This window comes from Lycium barbarum, chromosome 8, assembly GCF_019175385.1.
Source record: "Lycium barbarum isolate Lr01 chromosome 8, ASM1917538v2, whole genome shotgun sequence".
In the NCBI taxonomy this organism is placed as follows: Eukaryota; Viridiplantae; Streptophyta; class Magnoliopsida; order Solanales; family Solanaceae; genus Lycium; species Lycium barbarum.
The window spans coordinates 118,947,342-118,957,161 of record NC_083344.1 but is presented as its reverse complement, the minus strand read 5'-3'; the positions used below and the strand labels follow the sequence as shown (position 1 = coordinate 118,957,161).

Sequence of the window (9,820 nt, the reverse complement as noted above, 5' to 3'; positions counted from 1 at the left end):
CTTACTGAATCTGTTTGCAACATGTTAAGAATCGATTCCTTTTTCTAATCCAATCTTCTTTTATTTTCGCATGTACCCGGAGTCGAAGAGTCTTACTTTGAGACTCGACGTCATCCTGCACAGGCTTGGAATGCACATTTACTCCGTCATTCACATCTTCCACATTCAGTGTTGGGCCAAAGTCCGATAAAATCCTCTTCTTGAGTCAGCCCAATAGCAAACAGATCGTAGCAATAGTCCTTAAAAAATGGACTGGTCCATTTGCTCCTCTTTCCTTCTATTTCATTTTTTTTGTTGTGTATTTTTATTTGCTTTGTACGACTAACATCTTATTTTATTTTATTAACTTAGATAAATTCTAGTATATTAAGGGTTGTAGTTTAATAACGGGTAGTTAATTCCGCAAATTTATATTCACTTCTAGTTATGTTCTAAACTATTAATGGTATCTATAACATTTATTCGAGTAATTGATTTTCAAATAGCACGACTATATATTTCAAGTCAAAGGAATCATACTTTATTTTACTATCTTAAAATTCTCAAAACGTCATTAATGTGTAAATATTAATCCGAGTATTCTTTATAAACATTATTTTTAAGATGTATTCAACTATGCATACCTTTAGCCGAATTAGTTAAATAAGTTAATAAAAAATAAAACTCACCTCCTTTGCATCCTATTTATAAAATAAGTCTAGATTTTTCTACACCATCATATTCATATAACATCATTTTTTATCTAAAGATCACATTTGACGAATCATCTTTTAAAAGGCTATCAATCATAAGCAAATTACTCTATTTTTTTTACGAGTCTTATTTTTGAATAATATTACTATATTTTCAATTTAGGCTTTAGCAATATCTTCGTGCCTCATTTAACATTTAGAATCTTCTGTTACACAAATTATTATGTTTTCTATAAGTATTATTTTAAACAATACTATTATACTTTCGTTTAAAACTTTAACAACATTCATAAGTCGTGTTTTCAGAGTAACGTTAGAAGTACTCTTTTATACAAATTATTATTTTTTACAAGTTCTATTTTAAATATCATTCTTACATGTCTATCTATAACTTTAGTCATACTTACAAAGCTACTTTTTTTTTAATACCGTATTTACACTTAGCCTAATTAATTATAAGTCCGGTCGGTTAACCATTGTTAATGGGTCTTAAAGGGTGCCTAATACGTTCCATTTAGACTAATTGAACCCTTACCTAGAATCTTAAGTTTCGCAGACCTTAAACAGAGTTAACTTTAAACATAACTTTAATAAAAATTTAGGTGTCCTAATTCACCATAAATAATTAGGTGGCGACTCCTTAAAAACAACATATAGGAATCTTCAATATGTTGTACTCCGCTTTAACTCCCGGGGTTAAAATGGGGTGTGACAGCTTGTCGACTCTGCTGGGGACCTACTTAGGTTCTAACCATAATGGACCTAGTTTAAGTAGGCTTTGTGTGCTTATTTGAAATCACTTTATTTATTTGTTAACTATTTTTTTACATGCTATTAATTGTTTGTTTGATATAAACTGTTTGTTTGATATAAACTGTTTATGTGTTACTATTTTGATAAACTGTCATTCCGTTCATATTTCCTCCACTTCTGGAAAACTCACACATATTCACACACTTAAAGCGGTTTCGCGGTTCGCAGCCGTGCACTACTAAATCACCCTTTAGTTGGATTGATCTTGTGGATTTAGTCGATCGGCGGTGCAGTCGACGGCCACAGACCTTCCACTCCCAAGTTGTCCACTTGGGGGAGCCTTGTGTCATAGGAAAACAACTCTTAGTCAGCCTAAGATAGAGCTAAACCAACACTTTTATTAGGAGCATACATCTCATGACCTAGGAGGTTTAATACCCTTGGTGTATTAAACCCATTAGATGACTTTACCCAAACGTCCAAGCGGGTTCACGACCCCGAGTGACACTAATCATACTTTATGTGCATGTTTGAAGGATAACTGTGCCTAAATATGGACTATTTGCTTTAACTAATTAAACTTTAGGGGGGGAATGATTAACGTTTCTATGACAGATATGAATTTCACATTGGAGTACGTCCGTGATCAACAAATGACGAAGACTAAGGGCATCACAAAACGGAGCTAGATGTCATATTTATTTTACTTAAATTAGAAAACATTTTATATTGTACTCATTTGACATGTAATAAATATTACATTATTTTTTGTACTCTATTTTGGGAAATAGAATTTGTTTAATTAATCAAAAGCAATGGGATGACGTATTATGGCACACTAAACCCTTCAAACAAAAGATAGGCCTACCTCTGGCACAAAGAGGTCACATGCATATTAGGACGCGTTATTGTTTGATATATTTGTTTGACAACTTGTTTGACATTATTTGACGAATTATTTGACGAATTATTTGCTACATGACTTACTTGACTCTATGTGATCATGACTTTACCTACTTGACTCTATGTTATGGGACTGACATCATTTTACATTTTTATGTTCTTATATCCCCAAAAAGAGTTGATTCGTGTCGACACCGAGACACTGACCATCCGGGATGACAAACTAGGAGAGACTCTGAAGAATTGCACTTGGACTCCGTCCCTGATTCGCCGGAAGTCTTGGTAGTTTGAACATGTAGTGAACTTGTTTTTTTAAATTGAGGCTTGAATCATGCCCAAAACCTTTGTTTGCTTTGCTTCATCTTTTGGAAGCTTAAATCGCAAAAAACTATGAATGCATTTTGGATTTTCCTTAATCATCTATTACTGTTATTTTCTACTTTACTTATCAAATCTGCCAACTCTATGATTATGACATAAGATGAACGAATAGACAACATACGTCTCGAGAGAGTAACAAAGAAAACTAGAGAACAAAACAAAATTTCACTTAGAAGAAATTAAAATAGCCTACAGACAATGACACAAGCATGAAAGCTATCAGTCAAGAAGACATTGAAAGACAATATTAGGTTACACAACCTAGTTTGCAACCTTTCCTTTAATATACGTGCGAACTACGCTTGACCTGATTCCTCGGTGGATACGTAGGCAGCCCACATAGGGACTCGGTCATACTAGGTTAGAATTTTTGCCATTTGCATGCGTACGAACTACGTTCCGACCTGATTCCCGTGGTGGGATACGTAGGCAGCCCACATAGGGTTCGGTTGCATTATAACAGAAAATTCAAAAAAAAAAATCCTTATACAAGGAGAACTATGCTTAGCCTGATTCCCTCAGCGGGATTCGTATACTATCAACATACAGATCCAACAAACCTTTTATCGTTTATATAACAGAACTACGCTGACCTGATTCCCACGGCGGGATACGTAGGCAATCCACATTAGGTTCGGTCCCTTATTAGAAAATTTTAAACCATTCTTATATACCTTACGAACTACGTTCCGACCTGATTCCCTTGGAGGGATACGTAGGCAACCTATACAAGGTTCGGTCACACCACAACATAAATTTAACATACCCTTCTGAACCCAAAACTGGGGCATATTTTGAAAATATATAGATAAAAGAACGGTTGGGCATCGACAAGATTGAGGCTACCAGATAGGAAGTATTATAGACCAATTACTTTAGAAGTGTCACAATCTGAAGTTGGCAGAAATATTTTACAACTTACATACATATATTTACACATATATATTTCCTTATATACATATACTTACATATATATCTTTCCTTATATATACACTTACATATACACTTTTTGAATGAAACACTTTTTTCAATCATTTTCACTACTGTTCATCTACCAAGGTTTGAACGGAGGTCACAAGATCCAAACAAATAAGACGAATGGAGCAGCCAACAACGTCAAGCTTCGAGTCAACACGAATCAACTTCCCCCTCCCAAACTAAGAATTTTTCTTTGAGTGCAGGAACTTAAAATCGCGAGATCAACAGTCAAGTCTATCAATCAGGGCCATTGTGGCCTCGCCTCAAAAACCATACGGCTTTACTTCCAACCTTATCTTTTAATTTATTTTTTATCAAAATAATTTTATAACTTTATACACCTGTTTTGTAGGTTGACGAGATTGAAGGCGAATTAAATCAGGATTACGTGTCCTAAATTTGGCCTGTCACGATACCATCAACATCATGAGCCAGACGGCTATTCCACCACTTTACTCCATACTTTATCAATTATTTTATCATATACTTTACCAGCTTTAACCATTTTACTCTGAACTTTGCAGGAATCATTGTTAAGTTTCCAAAGACAGCTGAAGGCATCTCCCAAGACCGCTGGAGGCATCAATATCACACCCCGAGGATAACTATACATTTTAGGCTCGTCCGCCTTTAATAGGACATCATTTCTTCAAAAGCATCGCACTGCATATGCACTACTGCTTTCAAATGCCCGCACTGCAAAGGCACCGCATCGCATTGCATTATTACTTTCAAATGCCCGACAAAGGGACAATATCATTGTTCGCAAACGCACAGCATTTAGGCTCGTCCGCCTTTAATAGGACACTCTAGGATTGTCCGCCTTTAATAGGACACTTTAGGCTCGTCCGCCTTTAATAGGATATCATTTCTTTAAATGCCTCACACGGCATATGCATCATGTCCTCGAAAACAACCGGAGACATGCTTGGGTTCGTCCACCATAAAATAGGACATTTTAGGCTCGTCCGCCTTTAATAGGATATCATTTCTTTAAATGCCTCACACGGCATATGCATCATGTCCTCGAAAAAAACCGGAGACATGCTTGGGTTCGTCCACCCTAAAATAGGACATTTTAGGCTCGTCCGCCTTTAATAGGATATCATTTCTTTAAATGCCTCACACGGCATATGCATCATGTCCTCGAAAACAACCGGAGACATGCTTGGGTTCGTCCACCCTAAAGTAGGACATTTTAGGCTCGTCCGCCTTTAATAGGACATCATTTCTTTAAATGCCTCACACGGCATATGCATCATGTCCTCGAAAACAACCGGAGACATGCTTGGGTTCGTCCACCCTAAAATAGGACATTTTAGGCTCGTCCGCCTTTAATAGGATATAATTTCTTTAAATGCCTCACACGGCATATGCATCATGTCCTCGAAAACAACCGGAGACATACTTGGGTTCGTCCACCCTAAAATAGGACATATCAGGTTCTTCCACCCTAAAATAGGATACTTGGGTTCGTCCACCCTAAAATAGGACATATCGGGTTCTTCCACCCTAAAATAGGATACTTGGGTTCGTCCACCCTAAAATAGGATACATTGGGTTCGTCCGCCCTAAAATAGGACATATTGGGCTCTTCCACCCTAAAATAGGATATCGGGTTCTTCCACCCTAAAATAGGATACATTGGGTTCGTCCACCCTAAAATAGGACATATTGGGTTCTTCCACCCTAAAATAAGATATCGGGTTCTTCCACCGTAAAATAGGATACTTGGGTTCGTCCACCCTAAAATAGGACATATTGGGTCATTCTACCCTAAAATAAGAATTCACATATTTATCTTGAATTTTACAGGATTGGCGTCGAGTCTCTGAAGACAACCGGGGGCATCATTCGGCTATACAGTCTCATATGCATAAGCCAGACGGCTACACTATGACACTACTCTCTACCTTATCATTCACTTTACCAATGCTAACGATTTTACATTGAACCTTACAGAAATTATCATTAATCCTCCGAAGACAACCGGAGACATATCATCGAGTCCCCGAAGACAACCGGAGACATCGCATGGCTACACGGCCTCACCTGCATAAGCCAAACGGCTATACACTTATTTTACTCCTTACTTCATTTCTTTATTTCATCATCTACTTTTCCTACTTCCATAATTTTACCTTAAATTTCGCAGACATCATCAAGTCCCGGAAGACAGCCGGAGGCCTTATCACTATCATCTTCAAATGAAACTAGAGATATTATCACATCCTCAGCATACGTATCACACATTCATTCAAGTCCCTGAAGACAACCAGAGACAACATTGGCCACACGGCTTCATTTTCATTCCCGCACTCATATTTACTATCATTTACACTCTTTATAATTTTACACTTTCAACTTTATTACTAATTTTGACATGAATTTCAGTTTCGGCAGAAAGTACAACCTGCAGAGACGCAACACAACGTGGAACTTTATCTTACGCAGTGAACTGGGGCAAATTTGCTAAAGAGAAATACCAAACTCACAAGCATAGGTCACGAATCTACTCTCGAACTCAATTCCGCCTATGTCCACAAACACGTGATACGTAGGTTAAAATTATCTTTAACATCCTCCGCTAAAACTCTACTAAATCTACTCTTTTCACAATATCATATTCCTTTCTACATCCCCAGCGTCTCCATAACAGCACTTTGCTGCTTGTTGATCTTCTGACCACTCACCGTATCATAATTACTCAAAGTCTTCATCACTAATCTCACAGACTGTTTATTAGCAGAGGTGAAAATGATAGTATCATCTGCATATGCCAAATGATTGACATATGGACTCCATTTTGGCATCCCATATTCCTTGTACTCAGCCTCAGTATGCAGTGCATTGAGAGCCCTAGACAAACATTCTGCAGCCAAAATGAATAAAGTAGGGGACAGTGGATCTCCTTGCTTTACTCCTCTAGATGATTTGAAAAATCCATGAGGTTGCCCATTAATCAGAATGGAATACCAATTATTTGAGATAACTCCAAACACCAGATCAATAGTAAATTCACCGAACCCCATTCTCCTCAGGACTTTAGTTAGAAATAACCATGATACCTTGTCATAAGCCTTTTCCATGTTAAGCTTAATGACAACATTTGCAGGCTTTTCTCTAATCCTAATATCATGTACAATTTCCTGAGCCAACAGAATGTTTTCTACAATACTCCTGCCTTTAACAAATCCTGATTGCTGAGGTGAAATGATCTCAGGCAGCAGATATATCATTCTTTTATGAGTGATTCTTGAGATAACTTTGCTAGTGATGTTACTCAAGCAGATTGGCCTCATATCAGAAAATGTATTAATTTCTTTCTTCTTTGGTATCAAAACCAAATTGGTACAAGTTACATACCTTAGGAGTTCATGCCCACAGAAGAATGATCTCACCATGGTCACCAAGTCATTTGCAATAATTTCCCAACAAGCTTGGAAAAATCTTCCTGTGAAACCATCAGGACCCCCTGCACTGTCTCCATTTAAACCAAAAACTACTCTTTTCACCTCTGCTTCATCTGGCATTTCATAGAGTTGTTGATTTTGTTCTTCTGTAACCATTTTAGGAATCTTATCAAGCATGGAGAAATCTGTAGGGATATTTTCCTCTTTGAATTGGTCTGAGAAAAATCTGATTGCTTCCTGCGCAATCTCCTCTTCAGTGTCCAACCATGTACCTGTATGATCTTGAATTCTCTGTAATTGTAGCTTTCTTCTCTTTCCATTGACATGAGCATGAAAGAATTTTGTGTTCCTATCTCCATCCTGAAACCACTGCATCCCTGTTTTTTGTCTCCAAAAGTTTTCTTCAATAGCATAAAACCTGATCAGATCAGCTTGTACCCTTTGTAGCCTTTCCCTGTTAAGCCCTGTAGGATTCTGTTCAAATTCCTGCTCATGCACCTGCACCACTTCCTCCAGAGTTGCAATTTGCTTGAAGATATCACCATAAGTGTCCCTACTCCACTTAGAGAGAGCTCTTCCCACCTTTTTTAACTTATTATGAAAGTTAAAAAAGGGGTCTGAGCCATAAGATTCCACCCAATTTTCTTTGATTACATCTAGAAAAGATTCATGCTCCACCCAAAAATTAAGAAACCTGAAAGATTTCCTAATTGGTCTACTATCTGCTCTCATATTTACCAGCAAAGGGGAGTGGTCAGAACCTTGTTTAATGAGATGCTCTACCTCCAAATTAGGAAAACAATTCTGCAGAGCCTGATTTCCCAAACATCTGTCCAGTCTTTTAAATATACAACCCTCATCAGATCTCCCATTCCACCATGTGAACATACTTCCAGTAAAACCAAGATCCATCAGTTGGCAAATGTCTATACATTGTCTAAACTCCTCTGTTTCTGCAAACTGTACAGGAAGACCCCCAAATTTCTCAATGTCATCTGTAATGACATTAAAATCCCCACCCACAAGCCATGGGATGGTGATGTGTGAAGACATGTCATATAGATCCTTCCATAGAGCTATTCTCCCACTTCTATCAGTACTCGCATAAACAACTGTAAGCACCAACTCTTGCCCATCACCCAAATGAGTGAATCTACAAGATAACAGTTGTTCTGTATCTCTCATTATTTCTACTTGAATTTCTGCATCCACAAAAATCCAAATCTTCCCATTCACATTATGCCATGATGTCCCCATATTTAACCACAATTTGTACATGTCAATATGTCTAACATGCTGGAAAGGCTCTAGTAAGGCAACATAATTAAAATGTTTCTGTCTATGCAATAGTACTACCCTCTCAAAGGCCTGTTGAGTGTTTACAGACCTTATATTCCATATTAATGAGCTATTCATTGAGAACCTCCTTTAGAACATGCCATCCTTGTTTGTACTCCTCCCACTGTCTTGGGAGGAACACTTTTATCTCTTGCCTTGTGACCCTTTTTAGTTTTTGTCAAGTGTTTAGGGGAAATATCTCCTTTATTGTTTCCCTCCATTAAATCAGAACTAATAGTTTCACCTGCTTCCTCCTCTCCAATATCTATTTTATTCTGATTCACTTCTTCTTGTGTTGTGTTTTCATGATCTTTGGCTACCAGTTGATACTTATGATTTCCTGAACTTGCCTGCTTTTCTGTCTGTATCTTTGTTGTTTTGATCTCTCTGATCCCTTGCTCGTGTTGCCCTTTCATTATTTTGTTTCCTGACTTCATTATTTTGTTCCTTATTTGCAGATGATGTTGTATCTCCTTCACCCATATTGTTTGTATGAGGAGGCTCTTCCGATAAGTCCTTCATTTGATCCACTTGTTGTCTAGCTGATTCCACTTGTTGATATGAGCTTTAATTAACACTGTCATGTACTTCTATGGGTTGAAGTACGTCTTGGCCTTCAGTAATCTGTTTGTTATCATCTTCTTTTTTGTTATCATTTTTCACGATATCTGTAATTGTTCTTTCTGAATCTTGTATGGCTATCTCCTCTGACTGATTAACCCCTACCCCTTTCTCCTTCTTATTATCTTTGTCACGACCCAACCCCGTGGGCCGCGACCAGTGCCCGAGCTAGGCACCTATACGTACCCGATACCCCAAATTAGCATATTAACAGAATAATAATATAATAATAATATTAGTGGTCGCTACAGAATTTAGCAGAAAAGCAGACTTGGCACACATAGGCCGATAAGGCCATCACAGAACAGAATATCCCAAACATATGTACAGAACCCACACAGATGTATCCACAGACCTCTACAGAACATATCATAATCATAAGACGGGACAAGGCCCCGTCATACCCTGAACAAAGTACATATCCAGATAGCAGTGACAGACTGTACCAAAAGATGGGCTCTGTAGAAGAGAGCGCCCCAAATAGCAGAAATAGGATCCTAAACGTGTGGATCAGCGAACCTATCGTCAGTACCTGCGCGGCATGAAAACGCAGCCCCCGAAGAAAGGGGGTCAGTACGAAATATGTACTGAATATGTAAAGCGGAATCACAGAAGTCAAATCATAATGGTTACAGAAAATGAGTACAGAATCCAGAGTGTCAAATGCATATTTCCAAAACAGACAGAATGCGTACAGAAACATATGTCATATCATATCATATCCGATCCCTGACACGGGAC

The 9,820-nt window shown here is 37.8% G+C and overlaps 1 protein-coding gene across 1 annotated transcript; it reads right to left on the bottom strand.

Annotated features, from left to right (window-relative positions):
- Positions 1 to 6,340: 6,340 nt before the first annotated feature.
- LOC132608218 (uncharacterized) lies at positions 6,341 to 8,536 on the bottom strand. The gene is made up of 3 exons (XM_060322280.1): positions 7,074 to 8,536; positions 6,776 to 6,977; positions 6,341 to 6,442 (listed from the first exon to the last, which is right to left on the bottom strand). The coding sequence occupies exons 1-3, from the start codon at positions 8,534 to 8,536 to the stop codon at positions 6,341 to 6,343; spliced, it is 1,767 nt and encodes a 588-aa protein (XP_060178263.1).
- Between the last annotated feature and the right edge of the window lie 1,284 nt (positions 8,537 to 9,820).

Excerpts from the sequence above, each read along its gene's own strand:
- LOC132608218 (XM_060322280.1), bottom strand. The coding sequence starts at position 8,536 with ATGAATAGCTCATTAATATGGAATATAAGGTCTGTAAACACTCAACAG. Across the intron at positions 6,978-7,073 it reads TGTGGGCATGAACTCCTAAG|CAAAGTTATCTCAAGAATCA; the intron begins GTATGTAACTTG and ends TAACATCACTAG. Across the intron at positions 6,443-6,775 it reads TGGAAAAGGCTTATGACAAG|TCTGTGAGATTAGTGATGAA; the intron begins GTATCATGGTTA and ends GCTAATAAACAG.